The sequence below is a fragment of the Megascapheus bottae genome, chromosome 4 (assembly GCF_031878675.1).
Source record: "Megascapheus bottae isolate mThoBot1 chromosome 4, mThoBot2.hap1, whole genome shotgun sequence".
Classification (NCBI taxonomy): Eukaryota; Metazoa; Chordata; class Mammalia; order Rodentia; family Geomyidae; genus Megascapheus; species Megascapheus bottae.
Window position 1 is genome coordinate 41,615,197 of NC_143512.1, and position 25,428 is coordinate 41,640,624.

General features: G+C 36.0%; 1 protein-coding gene across 6 annotated transcripts in view; it reads left to right on the forward strand.

Moving 5' to 3' along the window:
- The window catches only part of Erbin (erbb2 interacting protein), a 100,230-nt gene that overhangs the window by 48,036 nt on the left and 26,766 nt on the right, over positions 1–25,428 (forward strand). For all 6 annotated transcript variants that reach the window (XM_090331751.1, XM_090331752.1, XM_090331754.1 and 3 more), the window contains exons 12-20: positions 221–350; positions 642–757; positions 2,569–2,638; positions 6,771–6,870; positions 14,049–14,170; positions 15,448–15,621; positions 16,547–16,732; positions 20,122–20,236; positions 22,517–22,700. In XM_090331751.1, coding sequence (XP_090187877.1) covers positions 221–350; positions 642–757; positions 2,569–2,638; positions 6,771–6,870; positions 14,049–14,170; positions 15,448–15,621; positions 16,547–16,732; positions 20,122–20,236; positions 22,517–22,700 — 1,197 coding nt within the window. The remainder of the gene's footprint in view (positions 1–220; positions 351–641; positions 758–2,568; positions 2,639–6,770; positions 6,871–14,048; positions 14,171–15,447; positions 15,622–16,546; positions 16,733–20,121; positions 20,237–22,516; positions 22,701–25,428) is intronic.

Below are 25,428 nucleotides of genomic sequence, written 5' to 3' on the forward strand. Positions count from 1 at the left end.
TGCATTTTTTTAAATTGTAATTAGTAAAAGGGTTACATGATATTTACCAAATAGAAGGTGCATTAATTCACGTACATTGATACCCTTTCACATGTCTTGGTACCCATTTCCCTCCCCCCCACACCCCCCACCCATGCCAAAATATTTATATGCTGTTAAATTTTGGATTAGATATACAGAATCTTCTTAAAATGAAACATATTTCCCTTGATAACTAAAGGTTAATATCAATAGAAGAACTGGATTGTAGTTTCAATGAAATTGAAGCCTTGCCTTCATCAGTTGGACAGCTTACTAATATAAGAACGTTTGCTGCAGATCATAATTACTTACAACAATTACCCCCAGAGGTACTGTAATGTTTTACTTTCTTATCTTTTTGCCTTTTTCTTATTTACTTTAGCTCTTCGGCATTTTATTTCCTTCCTAAAATAACTTGTTAATTATTTCCTGAATAGTTATTAGCTATGTTAATGTGAGAGATATTCCTAAATATTTCAGTACATACAGTTAATAATTAAAAAGGTATAAAGTTATTTTTATAATTGAAAATACTTTTTATAGCTTTCATATGTTACATTCCTGTGCTTATTAACCTATAGACCATATTTTTTTATTTCCAATTTATATTTCTTTTTCAGATTGGAAACTGGAAAAATATAACTGTATTGTTTCTCCATTCTAATAAGCTTGAGACACTTCCTGAAGAAATGGGTGATATGCAGAAATTAAAAGTCATTAATTTAAGTGACAATAGGTGTGTAATGCCACATTTTTCACTTACCTTGTAGAATACATTGACTGAAATTAAAGTTGCATATGAAATGTGATAAAAGTTGATGGTTGTTTCTCATTTCATGTGTATTTGAAATTTTTTGATAGAATATTTTTTATTGTGTCTGCTGTAATTTTATCAGGCTGTGGTTTGTACTGTTCATTTTGGATCCCCACATTTTGTCAACCCTTACTCTCTTTCTATAATAAACCTTTCATCATTACTGAAGTCAGATCTTCCCCTTAGTGCTATTAAACAAAGCAATATTTAAATTTAACCTGTTGGTTATACTTCTCTGTGAATTTACTCAGCTTGGGCTATGGAGCCTGGATGCAAATTAATCACTAGCAAGCTAAATTGGAATAGGATTTATATTAAAACAGAGTATTCATAACTTTTCCTGAGGTGAAGATACTAAGAATGGTAAAGATCATTGTATTTTACCACTTTCACAGTATCTTAGAAGAGCTTCACAACAACCCTATGAAATAATAGCCTGACCAGTATTTCTCTTCTATATAAGAAATTTAAAAACACATATTTAATGTTCACACAATTAATGTATATTAAGTCATTTTTAAAATGCTTTCTTACTAAATCTTTTTAATTTTACATTTTTCATAAACTATGTACTAGGTTCTAACAAATTGCCTTGAAAAGTAGGCATAGTTGAAATATACCTAAATGGCAAGGTTGAAGAGACTTTTTGTTTAAATAGAATACCATTTTATCATTCTAATAAACCTGTATTACTTTGTTTTTACATATTAATTGTTTTTACATATTACTCATTTTAAAATAGTCACCTTGACTATGTAAATACTGGCTCACAGAAATCAGAGTATTACGGTTTTTATAACAGACTATCTTTAGGAATGCCTTCTATACCAGATTGTTCTAATACAAATAAACCAAGGCAGTTTTATGAGCTATTGCTTAATGTATCTCCCTCCCTCTCCTCCCCTCCTCTCTTTTTCTTTCTTTGTCCTGGGGACTGAATTCAGGGCCTGAGCACTGTCCTTGGGCTTTCCTCAAGGCTAGAGCTCTACCACTTGAGCCACAGCACCACTTCTGGCTTTTCTATGTATGTGATACCAAGGAATCAAACTCGAGTCTTTGTGCATGCTAGGCAAGCACTCTTCCACTAGGCCAAACTCCTAGCCCCCTTGTCTTTCTTGTAAGGCAGACAGTTGGCAGTTGTTTAACCAATTATTTGTGAGGGCATGCAAGTACCCAGGGCACCAGTGGTGGCACTTGAACTCGGGGCCTGCTTCCTGAGCTTTTTTGTTCAAGGCCAGCACTCCACCACAGCTTCACATCCAAGTTGTGGGGTGGGGGTGGGGGATAATTAGAGATAAAAATCTGATGGATTTTCCTACCTGGGCTGACAGTGAACCAGAGTCTTCAGACAAGCTGAGCCTCCTGAGTAGCTAGGATTACAGTGAAAGCAATTGAACTGTTACTCAGCAGATAAAATTTGAATAACTAGATTATTTGTTTTTGCTTGCTGAATTGGTTAAATTGAAATTTTTATTTTTAAAATTTGATAATTATGACTTAGATTCTATACAAAAACTATATTCTTTTCATTCTAGGTGCATATACTATTTTATAGCATATACTATTTTATAGATTTAGCTTTAATTCTTTTTTTTTTTTTTTGGTACTGAGGTGTCTTTGTACCAGAAGTCTTGTGCATGCTGTTACTGCTCTAAGCTATATCTTTAGCTCCACTTTGGAGGCTTTTTAAGTATTCTCATCTTAAAGTTTAATTATTGTTTGTTTCCCTACAGATTAAAGCATTTGCCCTTTAGCTTTACAAAACTGCAACAGTTGACTGCTATGTGGCTATCAGATAATCAGGTGGGCATTTGATTTTATAAATTGAGTACCATTGCTACATTAGTTTACCCTTTGTCCCTCTATTTCTGTGCCTTCCCTTGTACTCCCAAAAACATACAGGCAAACAAGACAAAAAAGAAAATCAGCAAAAAGGAAAAAATTTCATGTGTCCATTTCCTGGAGTTCATTTTGATAAATTATTTTGTAAGATCAGATAGATGCACATAGGCATTATGCCTTCTTGTTCCTCTCCTAAGAGTGTCCTCCTTTGATCTCACTGTTGTGAATGTCTCTTTTGTTGAGATGAGGATCACATTAACTTTTTGCCCCTGGTGGCCATATATCACTGTCTTTTTTTTTTTCCCAGTCATGGAAGTAGAACTAGACATTGTCCCTGAGTTCTTCAGCTCAAGGCTACCTCCCTGCCCCTTGAGCCACAGTGCCACTTGTGGTTTTCTAGTGGTTAATTGGAGATAAGAGTCTCAGGTCCTTTTGTGCCTGGGCTGGCTTTGAACCTTGATCCTTTGATCTCAGCCTCCTGAGTAGCTAAGATTACACCTAAATCACTGTCCTTTTTTCTTTTTCTTTTTTTTTGCCAGTCTTGGGCCTTGAACTCAGGGCCTGAGCACTGTCCTTGGGCTTTCTCAAGGCTAGAACTCTACCACTTGAGCCACAGCACCACTTCCAGCTTTTTTCTATGTATGTGGTACCGAGGAATCGAACCTTGGTTTTCATGCATCCTTGGCAAGCACTTTACCACTAGGCCAAACTTCTGGCCTTAATCACTCTCCTTTTGATCTCTGCCTTATGAATAGCTGGCATTACAGGCATAAGCTACCTCTTCTGGTCCATCTTTTTGCTGTTTAAAAAGCATAGTAGTAGGGCCAGGAGTGTGGCCTAATAGTAGAGTGCTTGCCACATAAGCAGAAAAAAGCCAAAAGTGGTGCTATGGTTCAAGTGATAGAGCACTAGCCTTGAGAAAAACCCAAGGACAGTGCCTAGGCTCTGAGTTCACAAGCCCAGGTTTGGGGAAGGAGGGGGGAATTAGCTAGGTACCAGTGGCTCACATCTGTAATTTTAGGTATTCCGAGGGCTGAGATCTGAGGATTGTGGTTCAGAGCCAGTTGTGGCAGAAAGCCTCTGGACTCTTATTACAAATTTGTCACCAAAAAACCAGAAGAGATGTGACTCAAGTGACAGAGTACTAAGATAACTGAGTAAAAAAACTCAGGAACGGGCTGGGAGTTTGGACTAGTAGTAGAGTGCTTGCCTAGCATGCACAGAGACCCGGGTTCAATTCCTTGGCACCACGTACTTAGGAAAAAAAAAGCCGGAAGTGGTGCTGAGGCTCAACTGGTAGAGTTCTAGCCATGAGAAAGTCTCTGGCTCTGAGCTCAAGCCCAGGACTGGCCAAAAAAAAAAAAAGAAAAAGCTCAGGAACAGCACCTAAGACCCCTGAATTCAAGTTCCAGAACCAACCCCCCCCACACACACACAAAAAAAGTAGTTATTGGGCTTGGACTCTGGCTCTGGATGCTGCCCCTGTGATTTTTTTTTTTTTTTTGCCAGTCCTGGGCTTGAGCTCAGGGCACTGTCCTTGGACTTTCTCAAGGATAGAGCTCTACCACTTGAGCCTCAGCACCACTTCTGGCTTTTTTTCTATGTATGTGGTACCGAGGAATCGAACCCGGGTCTTCATGCATGCTAGGCAAGCACTTTAACCACTAGGCCAAACTCCCAGCCCCAACCCCTGTGATTTTTAAAGCTAAAGGCACTACCACTTGGAGCCACAGTGCCACTTCTGATTTTCTGGTAGCTAATTCTAGATAAGAGTCTCAGGAACTTTACTGCCTGGGCTGGGTTTGAGCCACAATCCTCAGATCTCAGTTTCCTGAGTAGCTAGGATTACAGGAGTGAGCTAACTGCACCCAGCTTTGGCTCCCGTTTTTGTGTCACATTACAGTTCTGCTGAACAATACTGACTTTCCTGAATTATACTATTGAGAGAGCTTTGTAGCAGGTCTTTGCCTTCATTATTCCTCACACTTTTAGCATTATATTACATCCATTCTGGCCCACACTATGTGAAACTTAAGTGATCTTTTGATTTGATCCTAACACTAAGCTGATTTTTCTTCCTACCATGTAACTTAGACCTTATCATCCTGTAGCTACATATTTACTCTGTATATATTCATACTTTTACTAAATGGGTTCTACTTTGTAAGAATATTCTTCACCCTACCTGCTTCACTATTTTCTTTTTCTAACCCTAGATTTACTTGCAGGAATACTTTCATAATCATTCAAGGCAATGAATGATAATTGAATGAATATCTCCCCTATGTGTTCTCTAAGCACCCTGTACTTTGTAATTTACATATTGTTGCACTTAACCTATTTTGTTACCTGTGTCCTAAAGGCCACCAAGATAATTGTCATACTCCCATCTAATGGGGCCTTCTTCCTCCTTCTTTCACACTTGTTACACTCTTCAGAATTCACTGGGCCAATAGTTCATATATGTTCATTGTAACTATGGAAAAATTTTGTAATAAAAGCAGTGGTAATATAGGCTGAGTACCCTTATGTACTGTGCTTGAGGCTTAGAGGTATCTCTTAGATAGCCTGAAGAAAATTTTGTATAGTACTTGTAGACATGAGCTATGTCACATGAGGTCTGGTGTGAAATTCACGTAGGACACCAGGCTGTGCTCAACATTGTAAAATTTTGGAACATTACAGATTTTTTAGATGATGCACAACCTGAATATCAATACTACTGGTAGGTGAATGGATAACAAGAAATTGAATGTAGGGCCAGGAACTTGGCCTAGTGGTTAAAGTGCTTGCCTAGCATGCACGAAGACCCGGGTTCCATTCCTTGGTACCACATATATAGAAAAAGCTGGAAGTGGTGCTGAGGCTCAAGTGGTAGAGTTCTAGCCTTGAGAAAGTCCAAGGACAGTGCTCAGGCCCTGAGCTCAAGCCCAGGACTGGCAAAAAAAAAAAAAAAAAAAAAAGAAATTGAATGTAGAGGCAAGGTTTATACATACTTCAAAGGAATAAGAGTTTAAATTTAAGAATAAAACAGCAACAATCTCACAGTGGTATAAATGCTATCCTCACCTCCTGGTTTGGGGTGGATGTGGTATGGGAAAATAATCATCCTATTTTTGAGATTTCAGGGAAGCAGTATTGTGGGGAAACTATACTTCTCCTTCCCATTATCTTTGGAAGTTGATATTTGCCAGCTGGCTTGTAGTAGACAAGGAAGGGGGTCACAAAGTTTTGAATACTTGATCAGTAGTAAGATTACAGAATAAGCATAGTTATCAGGTTTTCACGTGAATTAATAGTATCATGAGAAGGGTGGGCTGTCTACCCTCTTGTCTACCTATGTTTACTCGAGGCTTTTATTGGGAAAATTCTAGCTGAACAAGTTGGAAAAACAATCAGGCATATTAAGAAGTTGATAGCATTTTTTAAGGAAAGAAAAAAACTGTAGGAAAAAAATGAAGTGTTCAGTATCTGGGGGCACCACCTCTGAGTAACATGGTGCCTTTTGTGAAGATGAAACAGTAGGGGAGAGAAGCAGCTTACAACTGGTTGTAAAGGTTATAACTGGATACAAATGGTTGTTCTAAGCACTCTACTTTTAGAGTGCTACTAACTAGAATAACTTAGATAATGAGGTTAGACCTTCCAAATGATTTTTTCCAAAAGCATTTTTGCAAAAGGAAATACCTGAGGAGGCAAAATAACATAAAATGGAAAGTCCTATTTTGTAGTTTTATTAAGTAAACACTGTAATAAAGTAATTTTTGGACTATATATGTACCTGGTGTATTCTTGGACTATATCTGTATATGTACCTGGGCTATATACAGTACCTGGTACTATTGTTATTTTAGTGATAACTACAGTACCCTGAGTTTGTCTTAAGCCAAAAACAAAAAACGTTTTTCCTATAGGTTTTTAAACAGTGCTTAGGAAAGTTTTTATATTTATATATAAATTTATGTATTTACATTTATACATACGATTTTTTATATATTTAAATGTTTTTATAACTTATGGTGAGTTTTTGTGAAGAAAACTTGCTAGGTATATATTTGCTTCTAAAGATTAAACATTTATTTTCTTTCCCTAGTCCAAACCTCTGATACCTCTTCAAAAAGAAACAGATTCAGAGACTCAGAAAATGGTGCTTACTAACTACATGTTCCCTCAGCAGCCAAGGACTGAGGATGGTAGGAATTTAAGAATTTCTTTTCTTTTCAAAAAAAAAAATACTGAATAATCAAAACAAAGATGCAAAATGAATTTTAGTTCTCAAAGACATTACTGCTTATTTGGAACTTTAAAATATTGATCAAAAAAGTTCTCCCATAATAATGGGAAAATAAAGTAATATCTCTTGAGTTACAGTCAATTAAACTTGGAAATTTAAGTGTATCATATGCTTCCTTAAATTCCTTCAATTCACATTACTAACATCAAGTGTAGATCTTTTTATTTTTAAAGCTCCATTTATTCAAATGTTAAAAATGCATCTTCAATGTATGTAATTAGAAGTACTAAATCAGAAGGTATTTCTAGTAATACCCTTGGATTCTATACAAAATTAGATCAATATAACCTATAAAACTCTGACTGTAAATATTACTCTTGCATTATTTGATAGTTTGTCCAGTAAGGCAGAATATACTCCTTAGTACTATGCACATATGTGTTTTTGTAGAATACTGTCTGAAGACTCAGGAACAGTTGTTTCTGACATACATTTTGTGTGTTTGTGTGTGTGTCTATGTGTATATGCATACTGTGTATTTCCTTAGCAGCCTAGGACTGAACTTGCTTTTTACAGAAATATACTGACTGATCAAAGCAAAAGTGCTAAATGAATTTTAAGTTACCGAGACTTTTTACTGTTTGTGAGGCTTTGGAGAATTTTAAGTAATTCTTAAAATATATGATTTTCATGTTTATGTGTCTTTTTTCTGAATTACTTGTAAACTAAGTCTTAACACAGAAGAAACTATAAAGTAATCGTGGTCTTAATTTGTAAGGGGTAATATATAGAGGGGTCACAGTTACATTCACCAGGTAGTAGGTACACTTCTCATACTTTGATAGGTGTTACTTCTCACACATTGATACCCCTTCTCGTGGTTTTTTTTTTCATGGTTTAACATATGATTATTTTTATTTTATTTTTTATTGTTGGGGTAATGTATAGAGGAGTCACAGTTACATTCACCAGGTGCATTATTTCTCACACAGTGATATCCCTTCTCATGTTTTTGTCCCCATTTCCCTTCCCCCACCTCCTCCCAATCATCTTGTTTTCCCCCCTTCCCTTTCCTATTTCAAATAAACAAATGTATATACAGTATACTAGGTAACAAAGTCAAATACAGTAACAATGTGAGATTGATCAAAGGGCAACAAAAGAGAAGAGAAATAACATAGTACACTAGAACAACAATCACACAAAGTAAAGCTCTTGTTTCCATATCCTAGAGATCCTTTCAATTAGCCTCATCCATCTTGCCCTTCTCATGTTTTTGTCCCCATTTCCCTTCTCCCCCCCATCCCAATCATCTTGTTTTCTGCCCTTCCCTTTTCTTATTTCATTAATTTGTAAAACATTCTACAGACAAGTTAAATATAAATAGTTAAGCTTTGGATTTCTTACCTTGAAATAAAGCTAAAGTTTCATTTGAAACCAGCTATATTCAATCATTTACATATTATTTATGACCATGTTTTTCTCCTCCAGATTGCATATTAGTAACAGACACTCTAAACCTAAAATACTTTACTAGATGGCCCATTGCTGCAACAGCTTTTCAAATTTACAAACAGGACATTACCGGGTTTCTAAGAAGTCATTCCATTTCTTTCCTCACAAGTATTAGGAATTCTCTTCCCACATAAAAGAACAGTCCTGAGCTAGGACATGATTCGAATGGTAGGCTTTGTGTTCAGCTTCTAGTACCACAAAAAAAGAAAACATTTGTACCTACTATGTAGCCAATCATATTTATAAGATGATCACACTTTCTATTTCCTATTAATCATATTTGGTGGTGGAGAAAAATGAAAGATTGAGACGAATTCCAAGTTAAACAAAACTTCTGGTGTATCTATTTAGTACAATTCTCCAGTGCTATATTTCTAATTAATTTGCATGTCTTTAATTTGCATTGTCTTTAATTGCATGACTTTAATTTCTAAAGTAAAATTATTATTACTTACATAAAACAACACATCAGTGCTGACACTGAAAACAAAGCAGTGTTATATTTGTATGGAAGTATATGAAGATTAGAGATGGAGTTGAATACTTGTTTTTGTTTTGTTTTTGATTTTGTTTTTTGTTTCCAGTCATAGGGATTGAAATCAGGATCTGGATGTTGCCCCCTGAGCTTTTTGGCTCAAGGCTAGCACTGACCCTTAAGCCAAAGCTTCACTTTGGGGTTTTTGAGGGTTACTTGGCAATAAGAGACTCATGAATTTTTTACGTGGTCTGACTTCAAACCTTCTGAGTAGCTAGGGTTCCAGGCATGAACTGCTGGTGTCCAGCATGGAGAGTTCACTTTTAAACCCATTCTCAAGCCCTACACTGAAACTTTTTTCTTTCTTTTCTTTTTGGCCAGTCCTGGGCCTGAGCTCAGGGCCTGAGCACTGTCCTTGGACTTTCTCAAGGCTAGAGCTCTACCACTTGAGCTTCAGCACCATTTCCGTTTTGTTTTGTTTTTCTATGTATATTGTACCAAGGAATTGAACATGGGTCTTCGTGCATGCTAGACAAGCACTTTAACCACTAGGCCAAACTCCCAGCTTCTTTCTTTTTAATTTCTTTCTTTTTTTTTTTTGCACAAAGCCAGGGCTTCAATTCTAGGTCTGGGTGCTGTCCTTGAACTTCTTTTGCTCAAGGTGAGCAATCTACCACTTGAGGCATAGCACCATATCCAACTTTTTTTTTTTTTTAAGTTTATTGGAGGTAACAGTCTCACACAGTTTCTTGCCTTTTCTGACTTCAAACTGTAATCCTCAGTTCTCAGCCTCTTCAGTATCTAGGAATATAGGCATAAGCCATAGGCTTACAGTGAAACTTTTTACATTTACATTTTAATTTCAAATTTAGTATAAAAGCTAAGAAGTTTTTACTACACCTAAATAAACATCAAATATACCTTATGAAATAAGTCTTTTTCCTTTAAAGAATAAGAAACTGGGAAATGTAAACATGTTTAGGTTAGGGGAAGGACTTTTCAGGGAGGGGAGAAGAGCACAGGAATAGGTGAAGGATGAGCAAATTCAGTGTATCTTATGTAAACATTGAACTATGTAGCTTGAGAGTAGAGATGGGAGGGGAAAATGAGAAAGAATGATGGAGGGGATGACATTGATCAAGATGGCTTGCATTTATAACCTGACTTATGGAATTGAAACCTTTGGACAGCTGTATCATCATCAATAAAAAGAAATAAGCTGGGCTGGAGACATAACAATGTGGAGAGCACCAGTCATGAGTGAAAAAGTCAAGTGAAAGCTGAAGGTCCCGAGTTGAAGTTCTGGTGCTGGCACAAAAGAAAAAAAAAATAAGAGACACAATAAGGCAGTATGGTTATGCATACCTATAATCCCAGCCCTAGGATGCTGAGGCAGAGGGGTCTTAAGTTTGACATCAGCCTAGGCTACATGACTCAAAAAAAATAGTGGAAAAGATAGTTTTCTTTTTTTTTTTCTTTTTTCTTTTGGTGAGTCATGGGGCTTGAACTTGGCAGGCCTGAGCTCTTCAGCTCAAGGCTACCTCCCTACCTCCTTGAGCCAAGCCCCACTTCCATTTTCTAGAGGTTAATTGGAGATGAGAGTCTCAGGTCCTTTTGTGTCCGGGCTGGCTTTGAACCTTGATCCTCAGATATCTCTCAGCCTCTTGAGTAGTTAGGATTATGTGCGTGAGCCACCGGCTGAAAAGATAGTTTTCTACTTACCACTAGTTATAGAAACAAGTTATATAAGTTCTTGTCTATTCTCTTGAAACTATTAAGCCTACCGTAAAAATGTTAGTTTGATAGCCAATTTGTTGTAGTCTAACACAGGATTAGGTACTTTATATCCTTCTCATCTTTACAACAACTTGGAAAATATAAACTGTTATCAATTGCCTCAGACTCAAAAACTTGAAATGTTTATCATCTTTTATAGAAATGTTCCCTGCTTTTCTTTACAAACTTTTATTATGAGCCTTCATCATGATTTAAATACTTGTGCCCTTGTTTTCCCATTTTGTCATTTCAGCTTATTTCATTTTTCTTCTTTTTTTTTTATTGTACTAAGATTTAAACTGGGCTTTATGCTTGCTAAGCAAGCAGTTTACTACCTGAGCCATGCATCAAGCCCTTTTTTTGATGAGTATTTTTAAGATAGAATTTGTTATTTTTGCCTGAGCTGGCCTAGATTGTTATTTATGCTTTATATACTCTACCATACCAGATGACAGATGCACATCTTTTGGGTTGAGGTCTATTTAGTAACTTTTTTTCCTGGACCGTCCTTGCTTTATAATCCTCTTGATCTTAGTATAGCTGCGATAACACTGCACCCAGATCTGAGTTAAGATAAGGCTCTCAAACTTTTTATTTGGGCTTACCTCAAACCACAGTTCTTTGCCTCCAGAGTAGCTTGGATTACAGGACCCAAGTGTTCCTACTTCTTAACCATAGTTCACATAAGAAGTTCATTTCTGATAGAAAGAATACAAGTAGCACTGTCTTGCCACTTCTTTTTTTTTAATTTTGAGTTGTAAAATGCAAGAGTCTGTTTTGAGAATATTTATGATACAAGAATCAATCATGATCTAAGTCTTCTTAAAGTTTACTTTTGGTGGTTCTTGGTTTATGACATCTCCATGTATCTCACTGTGACAGAACACTGATACAATAAACTCACAGTCTTGACTCAGAAACCACATCAGATATTGTAAGATGAATTCCTTTGAAGTTACAGGAATGCATTTATTTTTTTCTCATGCCTTGGGATGATTCAGACTACATGTATTATTCTTAGGTTGAGGTTTTTAAACTAAGAAAAACCCACACTTAGGGGCTGAGAGTTTGGCCTAGTTGTAGAGTGCTTGCCTAGCATGCACAAAGACCCGGATTCAATTCCTCAGTACCACATACATAGAAAAAAAGCCGGAAGTAGTGCTGAGGCTCAAGTGGTAGAGCTCTAGCCTTGAGAAAGTCCAAGGACAGTGCTCAGGCCCTGAGCTCAAGCCCAGGACTGGCAAAAAAAAAAAAAATGTTGAGAGAGATCATAATACTTTGACATCATTCAGGGTATTGGCAAGTCTTGGGTGAGAAAGCTTGGGGCCAAATGCTAGGATCCTCTGTGAAATCAAACTGTTCATGTCTAAGATGGGTAGAAACAATTACTTGATTTCCTCAATTTCAGAGATGTGTGACTTATACAGAAGAGTAAGTGTAGCTGCCAGAAGTTGGTAAGAATGAGAGGCATGGTCAAAGTTTACTTTCTCTATCTGGGATTCAAAATTAACTTTGGTATAAAATTACTTCAGCATAATCTAATGCAATTACACATTTTAGGACTGGCTGGTAATTGAATTACTACCCATGTCATATGAGGAATTATATGAATCATATAAATAGGTTTTGTTGAAAACTGTCTGGTTCTACTTGCTTTCCTAATGATACCACAAAGGTATTATCAACAGAAGTTTGAACTACATCCCATTCCTGTTTTAAACAAAAGGTCTAATTCATTAAATACAGGTTCAACAAGTTAAAAAAGAATTCATTCTTATTCATTGTGTTAGTATAAGTCTCTTATCCCAGTACTTTGGAGAGGGAGCCAGGAAGATCTCAGTTCCAGGCCATCTTGCACTACATGGTTAGACCCTGCCTTAAAAACACATAAACAGTTGGGTGCCAGCAGCTTGCACCTGTAATCCTGGCTGCTCAGGAGGCTGACAGCTGAGGATTGTACTTCAAAGCCAGCTCAGGCCGGATGGTCTGGAGACTTTTGTCTCCAGTTATGTTCCAGAAAGCCAGAGTGGTAGAACATCAGTCTTGAGCAAAAAACCTCACAGAAGGTGCCCAGGCCTTGAGTTCAAGCCCAGTATTGACAAAATTAATTTGAGTAAATGAATTAAATGGAAAATTTTAAATGTCCCATTATTTGTTGTTCATACTTGTTTTTATAACATTCTTAAGTCTGAATTTGAGATTTTAAAAGTGAAAATAGTTCAAATAGTCAATATAAATGATCATTTGAACTTTTTGGATATGCTGCCTCTATAAATGTTTAAATTGAGTATTTGATAATTCCAGGAACTTTTTTTTTGTTTTTTAGCTAATTTGGTGCTTTTAGTTTCTGTTTTGAATAGTAAGGATAGTCATTTTAATTGACAGTAGGTTGTGCTTTCATTTTGTATTGTGTTATTTTTGTAGAATGCATTTGTTAAATGCATTATTTTAAAGTTTTTCAGATGTCTAATAATAGCAAAAAAAATTCCTGACTGGTTAACTCTTCTTTAAATAACATACATAAGTTGAAATTTACATTAAATTTCCATTTTTTACACTTACATAGAAAATATGTTGTACTTTGTTAATAAGTACAGTCTATATGATGCATAATATTTAATAGCGACATAATTAAATGCCATCAAAGTAATTCTTGTTTTTGGTGGTGATATTAAGGTATGAACTCAGGGCCTGTGCTTGATAGACCAGCATTCTACCACTTCACCTTGGGCCAAGAGTAATGCTTTAAAAAAAAAAAAATAGCTCAATCAAACCTGTGTGTGCTCTTCTTGCGGCTTGAACTCAGGGCTTAGGCACTGTCCCTGAGTTTTTTGCTGAAGGCCAGGCCAACCGACACTCTACCACTTGAGCTAATAGCTTTACTTTCCAGCTTTTTTGGTGGCTAATTGGAGATGAGTCTCATGACTTTCTTTTCCCCATTTACTTTAAATCATGATCCTCAGATCTCTGCCTCCTGAATTGCTAGAATTATAGTGCCTAGCTTTCATCAAATCTTTTTACTCTTCTATAAATACTGAATTCTTGGAATTAGGAAGATGCAAAAAAAACAGGAAAGTTTGAATGAAAGGGCTTAGCTATAGTAATATCATGGTATATTGCATAAAACTAGATTATCTGTAGTGTTTTTAGCAACCATTTTTTGTAGTAAAATAAGACAAACATCAGATATGATTGACATGCAAAAAATCTTAATATCAGAGCTTATATACTATCTATCCTAATATTTATTGCTGACATTGACCAGCTTTATCTGAATTAGACATGTTGTGATGATTGTAACTTAAAATGAAAATTATGAGCAAAGAATAGTTTTCTATAATTACAGTAAAATATAATCTTTTTTTCTCTAGTTCTATTCATATCAGATAATGAAAGTTTTAATCCTTCCTTGTGGGAAGAACAGAGGAAACAGCGGGCACAGGTAGCTTTTGAATGTGATGAAGACAAAGATGAAAGAGAGGCACCTCCCAGGGTAAGTGTTAGTTTTTTTCAAAACTTCAAACAGGATGGCTGGTAATTAAGTGATACTCTATGCCTATATTATGTTATTTTGTTGTTTTGCAGTTACAAAGAATTACTAGATTCATTCTTTGTCCTCAAGTCACTGATTTGAACATTCTACATATGAGACCGTATAAAATTATATTGTGCTGGAAAACTTAATGTTTCAATGCTTATTTTTTTTTCTTTTTTTTCCTGTTTGGGGTTTTGGTTTTTGGCCAGTCCTGGGGCTTGAACTCAATTATTAAGGCTAGCGCTCTACCACTTGAGCCACAGCACCACTTCATCTTTTTCTATATATGTGGTACTGAGGAATCAAACCCAGGTCTTGGTGTGTGCTAGGCAAGCATTCTGCCACTACGCCAAACTCCTGGTCCCTTGTTTTTTTTGTTGTTGTTGTTTTGTTTTTTTAATTGAACTCCAGGATTGTAGCGCTTTCTGCTTTTCCTATTTGTAGTGATTGTGCTTTTCTTTCATTTTTAAAAAAAAATCAATTTCATTTACTCTATATAGGCACTAGTGACTCATACCTATAATCCTAGCTACTTAGGAGAATATGAGGAATGAAATAAAGTATATGAGACTTATCTGATGAACTTACAAATAGAGCTGCAGCTCAAATGATAGAGGGCTAGTCTTGGGCAAAAAAAAGAACTCAGGGATAGCACACAAGCCTTGAGTTCAAGCCCCAGGACTGGCACCCCCCACTAAAAAAAAATCTACATGAATTCTACAAGTAAAGAATTCTTCATTACAGACATTTCAGTTCTTTATAGGTTTGAGAATGAGTATTAAACTGTTTGAGTAGTATATAGCCTATTTTTAGGTTACATATTTGCCCCTACATTAATTAGTTGAATCCTAGAATATGATAGTTAAATTGACCTTGAAATGCTTAGTTTCTGGTGCTTGACATCTGAGTATACAAATGTCTTAATTTTACTTGTGTTCTGACAATATTTATTTCAAACATGATAAGTTTATGGCAATATTTCCAGCATATATCTTCAAATGAAAAATATTAAGTATACTTCAAAAGCTTTTGTGATATTGAAATTTACTATGGTGTTTTTGACTTTTGTAATAAAACTACTTATTTATTTACCCTAAAATGCTTTTAGAACCTATCATCTGTTTTCACAGTTGTCAGTGTGACCTCAGTGTCTAGCAGTTCAGATAGATTGAACGTTAAATTCTGAGATTGACTTTAGAAATATTTTATACTTTGTATTTCACTTATTTCTCTAGGAGGGAAATTTAAAAAGATACCCAACACCATATCCAGATGAGCTTAAGAATATGGTCAAAACTGTTCAAACGATTGTACATAGATTGAAAGATGAAGAGACCAGTGAAGACTCTGGGAGAGATTTGAAACCACATGAAGATCAGCAAGTTGTAAATAAAGATGTGGGTGTGAAGGTTAGAAAACTGAATTCAAAATAATTGACTAAAGCCACTTAAATTTTTTTTAAATATTGATAAAATTGTCACTTTTATCTACTAAATGTAGTCTGTTTTATGATTTTGTTCTGTGCTGCCTGAAGTGTGTGGCAAGCTCAGTGAACTACCTAATTGCTGTTATTCTCAAGCCATTGACTATCAGATTTCTATGATGTGTCATCATAACCTTTAGAACATCATTGTCTGACACAAAATAAGATGATTGACCAGGAAAAAAAATACTCTTTTTCCTCAGTTTTAGTAATACTGATCCACTGATTTTTAATGTAATTTATTATGACATATGACATTCACTCTCACGAATTCCTTTAATAAACTTCCCATGCACATGGTACCACAGAAACAAGAAATTTTATCATGTCTGATACTATGTATTACACAATAAGCAGAGGACATTCTTTTTTTTTTTTTTTTTGCCAGTCCTGGGCTTGAGCTCAGGGCCTGAGCACTGTCCTTGGGTTTTCTCAAGGCTAGAGCTCTACCACTTGAGCCTCAGCACCACTTCCAGCTTTTTTATATGTATGTGATACCGAGGAATCGAACCCGGGTCTTCATGCATGCTAGGCAAGCACTTTAACCACTAGGCCAAACTCCCGGCCCAGCAGAGGACATTCTTAACTATCCTTTGGTAAGTGTGCTAAGCTTAGGGACCCACATATCCTTTTGTCTGTCTTAAGCCTTTAATGTAGTTCACAGATTTATAGGCACCTGTCCCCAATATGGGCAATATTATCTTGGGTACTACTGTTTTCATGATTACAGTTTATGGTCCATTTAAAACTGAAGGTGATATGTTACTTAAAATTTTTAAATCTGAACTTCCATGCAAAAATAGACATAAAACTTAAAGAACATGAGGTCTTTTATCTTTTCTTTTACATAGACTGCAGAAAGTACAACTCTAGTAAATAATAATGTCAATGAAAGAGAAAAGTATATAATAGGAAACTCTGTCCAGAAGATCAGTGAACCTGAAGCTGAGATCAGTCCTGAGAACTTACCACTGATTGCAAATATGAAAGCCTCAGAAAACTTGAAGCATATTGTTAACCATGACGATGTTTTTGAGGTATGACTTCATGATTATTCCAGAGTAATTGCAAGAATTTTCAGTATGTTTAATGTTGCTACAAAAAGATAGACTTTATATTATTATAGAAAATAGGTTAATATATCATTCAGGAATTTCTTAATGTTTTCTAAAATATTACTCATTTGTCTTTTTGGGGGGGAGGGGGCAGTCCTGGGGTTTGAACTCAGGGCCTGAGCACTGTCCTTGGGCTTTCTCAAGGTTAGTGCTCTACCCATTGAGCTGCATCAGTTCCTGCTTCTTCTGTGTATGTGGTGCCAAGGAATTGAACCCCGGTCTTTGTGCATCTAAGCAAGCACGCTACCACTAGGCTATGCTCCCAGCCCATCCACCAATTTCTTTACCTGTATATCTTTCTCTGTCTCTCCCTGCCTCTGTCTGTCTGACTGTCTGACTGTCCGTCCCTCCCTCTCTCCCACCCTCCTTCCGTCCCTCCCTTCCTTCTCTTTTCTCCCTCTCTCCCTGTCTCTTTCTTTCTTTGTGGGTTCTAGGGCTTGAACTCAGCCTGGTCATTGTCCTTGGGCATTCTGAAGACTAGAGCTCTACCACATGAGCCACAGCACCACTTCAGCTTTTTCTGTATATGTGGTACTAAAGATTGAACCTAGGTCTTCGTGTGTGCTAGGCAAGCACTCTACCACTAGGCCAAATTCCAGGTCCATTCTCTGTCTTTGAATTCAGGACCTCATACTTGTTAAAAAATCCTTTATTACTTGAGCCGTTCCACCAGTCCCTTATAGTATTGGTTTTATGCTCTTGTACCATTGTTCTCAGTAGTTGATTGAAATAATGTCTTGCAAATTGTATTCCAAGATAGTCCTTGAACCATTTTTTTTCCTGGGCTCCACCTCTCAAGTAGTTTAGGCTTTCAGGATTGCACTAACGCAATGGGCTTCTCCTTATATATTTATTTTTTAAGTAATTGTACAAAGGTGTTTCAGTCCAACATATCAGTTTTTGATTACTATGCATCTTGATCAGTGTCATGTTTTCTGGTACTAGGGCTTGAACCACAGTCTGAACCCTGTCTCTTAGTGGTTTTACTCAAGGCTGATGCTTTACCACTTAAAATTCACTTTCACTACCAGCGTTTTGGTAGTTAATTAGACATAAGAGTCTCATAACTGGGCCGGGAGTTTGGCCTAGTGGTTAAAGTGCTTGCCTAGCATGCATGAAGACCCGGGTTCGATTCCTCGGTACCACATACATAGAAAAAATCCGGAAGTGGTGCTGAGGCTCAAGTGGTAGAGCTCTAGCCTTGAGAAAGTCCAAGGACAGTGCTCAGGCCCTGAGCTCAAGCCCAGGACTGGCAAAAAAAAAAAAAAAAGAGTCTCATAACTTTCCTCTGGGGCTGCCTTAGAATGCAATTCTCTTACTTTCTTTAGTGGTTAGGATTACAGGCATCATCTACTGGTGCTTGGCACCTTTTCTTTTGTCCATTTCTTTCTGTTCAGAATGCCACAGAATGTCATTTTTTTCACACTTAAATACTAAATGAAGTTACTTAAAATTTCTACTTTACTATCCACCTTCCATTGTAGTACAGTCAAGAACATGGTTGACAAATGTAATTTAGCCCATGGCCTAAATCTAGCCCAGTGCCTAGCCCATTGTCGGTTTTTGTTAACAGTTGCAAGCCGAAAATAACTTTACCTTATTTAAAAACTAATTAAAAACCAGAAGATTCATATTCTATAACCATGTGAAATTAATATAAAATTCAAACTTTGCCTACAGTTTTATTGGAACATGGTCGTACTCAGTTGTTTGCATATTGTCTGCATAGCATAGTTGATTTGAAACTAGTTGTGTGGCCTATGGCAACTGAAAATACTCATTGTTTCCTTTTTGAAACAATTTGCTTATCTCTGTCTTTATTTGGATACTGTGAGCACCTCAACCGTTTATTAACAGAGGTTTTTACATCATATTTTAAATGACATGTTTAACAAAAAAGTGTTCAAGAAGGGAATCTCTATAAAATCACTGGCACTTAGTTTTTAGAACATAATCAAAATTTGGCTAAGGGTTTGTATATCATAGATACATATTAATTTATGAAATAAAACATTATATCTATGGAGTCATAGGTTTTTATGTCTATGTAGTTGTGTTTATATTTCTAATACCATGTCCATAACATTGGGCATTTTTTATACTTTTTAAACAGCACTATTGATGTTCTTAAGTACTCATCTATGAATGACTTATCTTCCAGAAGATCTGATTTCATATTTATGTTCTATTTATAATTATTTACCAACAGATCTGGGACAGTTGCCAAATATTAGGGTAAACATCATAAAAAACTAAAGATTGTGTTTTCACATAGGGTAAAAATTTTCATTAGTTCATATTATAGTAGACCATCTCAGTCTACCTTATTCCTTGGAACCAAGAAAAAATACATAAATAAATAGATTTATTCTTAGCAAGAAAAATTTGCTGGGTGCTAGTGGCCCATGCTTGTAATCTTAGCTAAACAGGAAGCTGTGATCTCAGGATTATAGTTCAAAGCCAACAGCAAGGTCAGGAAAGCCTATGAGACTCTTTTCTCCAATTAACCAAGAAAAAGCCAGATGTAAAGCTATGGCTCAAGTGATACAGCATTAGCCTTGAGCAAAGAAGCTCAGAAATAGCTCTCAACCCTGAGTTCAAGCCCCAGGACCAGCACCAGGGAAAGAGACAGACAGACAAGAAAGGGAGGGTGAGTACATTTTTTGAGGGATGTGGGAAGGAGAAAGAGAAAGAAGAATTGCAGTTATAGTTTGTTCTTACCACTGAACGACTTTCCCAAAGAGGAGGGATGGATGTGTTCTATCATCTTGGTTTATCTATTATTCAACATAATACAGACACATAGTAATCACTAACATAATTGAATATGGCCACCACAGCAAATTACTCCACAGGTACTTATAGCATATTGTTAGTAAGTAGTAGTTTTATTGCTATATCTTTAAAATTTTAGCCAGGCGCTGATGGCTCATGCCTATCATCCTACCTGCTAAGAAGGCTGAGATCTTAGGATCTTGGTTCAAAGCCAGCCCTGGCAGAAAAATCCTTGGGGGACTCTTACCTCCAGTTAACCACTCAAAAACCAGCAGTGGTGCAGTGACTCAATTGATAGCCTTGGGTACAAAAAAACTTAGGGACAGCATCTAGGCCCTAAGTTCAAGCCCCACAACTGATGTTCCCCGCAAAATTAAGTTATATAATGGCTTTTTTATCAACTATTAACATGAAAAGATGATTTTAGACATTACATGTTCTTAGTATTCTTGGTTTCCTTTTGAAGTTTTTATGACATACTTAACTCTTTTACAGAGTGCATAATTATAACATTTTCCTCTTTTTCATTAAAATAGGAATCTGAAGAACTTTCTTCTGATGAAGAGATGAAAATGGCAGAGATGCGACCACCATTAATTGAAACTTCGATTAACCAGCCAAAAGTTGTAGCACTTAGTAATAACAAAAAAGGTTAGATGTTAAAGGATTAAACAAAGAACAGAAATGATCTGACTAAAATTTATAACATTTTTTGAAATAAATTTTCTTATGAAAATTATTATTGGAGGGATACAACTGGTAGAATTAATATATCTTAAACCTGTCTGGGAAAGAAAGAGTTTTTTTGTTTTATTTTTTGTTTTGCCAGTCCTGGGCTTGAACTCAGGGCCTGAGCAATGTCCTTGGGCTTTCTCAAGGCTAGAGCTCTGCCACTTGAGCCTCAGCACCACTTCTGGCTTTTTTTTTTTTTTGTGTATGTGGTACCGAGGAATCAAACCCAGGTCTTTGTGTGTGCTAGACAAGCACTCTACTACTAGGCCAAACTCCCAGCTGAAACAAAGTTTAAAGACATACCTTCCTGAAAATATCTCCTTTGTATTTCTTATTTTTAAGAATGATCATAGCATATCCTTTCTCTCCTTTCATTCAGGCTTACTTGTAAAGGCATAAACTTTACAGGTAGATAATCCTAGATTATTATAATTCCAGTTCTGCTTATCTACCATACCATCTTTGGATTACTTTTATTCATTCTGTATCTTAATTGTATATGCAGTAAGGCTAATATATTAAATATACTTTATTCATATTTAGCACAGTACTGTTATACAGTCATTCACTATTATTTTAGTCTTACATATCCTCAAACATTATTTTCCTACCCCCAACTCTTACCAGTTTTTTATGTATGCATGCATGCATTTATTGCCAGTCCTGGGGCTGGAACTCAGGGCCTGAGCAGCATCCTTGGGCTTTCTCAAGGCTAGAGTTATATCACTTGAGCCACAACACCATTTCTGGCTCTTTCTGTGTATGTGGTACTTAGGAATAGAACCAGGGTCTTCGTGCATGCTAGGCAAGCACTCTACCACTAGGCCACACTCCCGGCCCCAGTTTTGTTTTGTGTGTGAGTGTGTGTGTGTGTGTGTGTGTGTGTGTGTGTGTGTGTGTGTGTGTGTGTGTATAATTGCTAAACTCTTTAAGGAAAAAAAAAACCTATCTTAAAAGATACTTACCTCTTCACTATTCATCAATGTACTATCAACATGGCCCTTGTATGATAGTAATACTACTCTTATTTATCGAGCATTTCATTTACTAGTTTAGGTAATATGCTCATATCTTACATTTTATTATATGGTTGTCAAAATAATTTTATAAAGAGAAGAGAAAAGAGGAAATGATAGGAAAATGCATTTTTTTTAAATCATGTAATTTAATAATTCTTAATTTTTAAAGAATCCAAGATCCAGTTACATTGAAATTGAGATTACAAGACTTGAGCTCTGCTTCTAAGACCTGAAAACAGCAAAAATAACTGAGTTCATTATCTCCAATGGATGTGTCTATAGACATTGTTAACATAATTTGACTACAATAGAATTTAAAAGTCCTTTTCCATGGTGACTTTCAAAAAATATTACTTTGGCCACTCTGTGGCTCACGCCTGTGATCCTAGCTACTCTGGAGGCTGAGATCTGAGAATCAAGGTTCAAAGCCAGCCCGGCACAAAAGTACCTGAGACTTTAATCTCCAGTTAACCTCTAGAAAACGGGAAGTGGAGCTTGGCTCAAGGGTAGGACTGTAGTCTTGAGTTGAAGAGCTCAGGAACAGCGCCCAGGCCAAGTTCAAGCCCCATGACCCACCAAAAAAAAAAAAAATACTTTGTACCCTTCAAACATACTGTTTGAGTTCAGTGTAATTGTTAGATACACAGCCTTCTCATATATTAAGAGACTGACATTCATAGTTCTGTAAGTTACCATAAAAACATGTAGAAATAAAGAGCTGACCTTTGAAAAATCCCTTGAATTTGCCTATTGTATGTTTGTGTATTGATTGCATTACTTATTTTTATTGCTAGAAAAGATTGAACAAAAATTCCACATGCATAGGAAGTAATTTCTTACCCATGTATATTTAGAAAGATAAACTTCATAAAGAATATTTTAAATTATAAATTAATTGATTTACAGCTTAAAATTGTGAGAATACGATGTATGTCATGTTGTTAGTAAACTAAATCAAATTCATTATCCTAACATTGATTACATAAAAACTGATGTCATTTTTTTGTGTGTATATATTTAGGATTGGACTTTTATGGGTCCCTCTGATTATCTTATCTATGCAATCTATTTTAACTAATGTAAAGAACCAGAGCAATATAAATTTCGTTTGTAATAACTGCAAACCATATCTTCAAGTTCTTGGTGAATTTTTCATTAGACTAAATTTTTATTGTTTCAGATGATTCAAAGGATACAGATTCTTTATCAGATGAAGTTACACACAATAGCAACCAGAACAACAGCAATTGTTCTTCCCCATCTCGGATGTCTGATTCAGTTTCTCTTAATACTGATAGTAGTCAGGACACCTCACTCTGCTCTCCAGTGAAACACACTCATACTGATACTAACTCCAAAAACAGGTTTGTGAACATTGTAAAAAATTAAATACTTGTACAATAACTGTCAGTTTCTTGATGAAATGAATATACATCAATACTTTTAAGTATTGAGCAATGCATTTTGGATAATTGAAGTCAAAAGTACTGCTTTTGTAAGAAATATTACATCATTGGAGAGATACCATTGAACATTCATGACTAGCTATATATATATTTGGCTTAGACTTAAATTTGTATAACAAACCTTATGAGAGCAGAATAAATGTTAACAATTCTTGTAGCCTAGAATTTAATAGAAGTTTAAAACTAATTGTACTATCTAAGCTCTTTGGTTATTAAAACAAGATGACTGTAAGATCATGCCAGTAACTTTGACGCTATTCTGTTAGTTGGAGTTTGTGTATGAGAAAGATTTGAACTACTGATGAACCAACTGCTGATAGTACAGATATTTTTAACTATCATTTAGAGTTAAATTGCTCCTAAGTTCCAGGAATACTAATGAAAATTATTTAATATCATTCTGCCAAGAGGAAGAATTTTCTGTTTCTAAATACCTTTAGATATTATGTTGTTACAATGATATTTAATGATCTATATCTGTTCTCTGAATTTTAGACTATGTCTTAGATGTTTCAAATATTAAATTTATAATCCCTTAGCTGTTAATGCTTAATTTTAAAATTTGAGAGTTTTACTGTTTTATTGTTGAGGAAGTATTATGATAAGGCATGCTTTTTTTTTTTTTTTTTTTTTGCCTGTCCTGGACCTTGAGCTCAGGGCCTGTGCACTGTCCTTGGACTTTCTCAAGGCTAGTGCTCTAGCATGACTTTTGGCTTTTTTCTATGTATGTGGGTCTTCATGCATGCTAGACAAGTACTCTACCACTAGGCCAAACTCCAGGCCCATAGGTCATGCTTTTTATATTATGGAGTAAGGATTGAGCAAGCAATCAATGCATGTGGAAATACAACATGCATATAAAAGGACACCTTGTTTCTACTAAATATAAATAAAATATTTTGTATAATTTGGGAATAGCACTGATTATAAAACAGTCAAATGCAGTAGTCAAATGTAGTCATTAAGACTTGTGATCAGGCCGGGAGTTTGGCCTAGTGGTTAAAGTGCTTGCCTAGCATGAAGACTCGGGTTCGATTCCTCGGTACCACATACATAGAAAAAAGCCGGAAGTGGTGCTGAGGCTCAAGTGGTAGAGCAATAGCCTTGAGAAAGTCCAAGGACAGTGCTCAGGCCCTGAGCTCAAGCCCAGGACTGGCAAAAAAAAAAAAAAGACTTGTGATAAGGTTTCGTTTCTCTTTTGATCATTTAAAAATATTTAACACAGAACTTTGAGATATTATGCAGTTCTTTGTTTTATATATTTGCCTATATATTTGAATTTAATAATTAATAGTTAATGTAAAGCTTTAGAATTGTCACAGGTATTACCTGTGACAATGTCTTGTGTCTTTTAAATTGCTCAAGTTACTAGCATTCTTTTAATTTATCTGTCCCTTTTCAATCATTTCATTTTTTTTTTTCTTTTTGCCAGTCCTGGGCCTGAGATCAGGGCCAGGGCCTGAGCTCTGTCCTTGAGTTTTTTTTCTCAAAGTTAGAGCTCTACCACTAGTGCTACAGCACCACTTCCGGCTTTTTCTATGTATATGGTACCGAGGAATCGAACCTAGGTATTCATTCATGCTAGGCAAACACTCTACCACTAGGCCAAACTCCTGGCCCCATCCTTCTTTTTTTTTTTTTTTGCATATTTATGAAAGATGCAAGAGCAGAAGGGGATATATAATTTCCTTTGTCTTCATAGTTTTGCCCTATTAAACCATTTTGTGACAAAATATATTGAGCATATTGATGAAAACTAATCTTGATATTATCAGTAAGTTTTGCTTAGGTCTTGCTTGTCTATAAATTCCTATATACTTCTACTACTTTTGTCTATAGAGATGTGTATATGTGTGCATGTGCACGCCCGCCAATTCTGAATCTTGATTCAGGACCAGTGCACCATCCATGAGCTTTTTTTGCTCAAGGCTAATACTCTACCACTAGAAGCACAGCTCCACTTTGGCTTTTTTTTTTCTTTCCCGTTTTCCTTCTGTGTCGGTAATTAGAGACAAAGTATCTCACAGACTGGTTAGGCTGACTTTGAACTACAATTCTTAGATCTTAGCCTGCTGAGTAGCTATGAGCCACCAGTACCATGAGAGACAATTAAAAATACTTTTTTATTGTTACTATAAAGAGGGATTATAGTCACACAAGTCAGGTAATGAGTACATTTCTTTTTTTTTTTTGCCAGTTCTGGGGCTTGAACTCAGGGCCTGAGCACTGTTCTTGGGCTTTTCTCAAGGCTAGAGATCTACTAAGGAATCGAACCCAGTCTTCGTGCATGCTAGGCAAGCACTCTACCACTAGGCAACACTCCCAGTCCCATGAGTACATTTCTTTGTCCTTCCCTCACTCTGTCCCCAAACCTCCTGTCCCCACCCACAAATTGTATAGTTCATTTTTACCATAGTGTCTAGTAAGTACCATTGCTCAATTTTTTTAAATCTAAATTAGACTAATACATAATAGCAGAAATTACACATCAACATGTTATGGTAATGCTTGGATATGTGTATATTTTGAGACATGATAAGTTACATGAATAATAAACACTTTTCATCTGGGCTTTTATCAGTTCTCTTTAACTTATGCTAGGGGACATCTTATAAGTAGTTAAGAA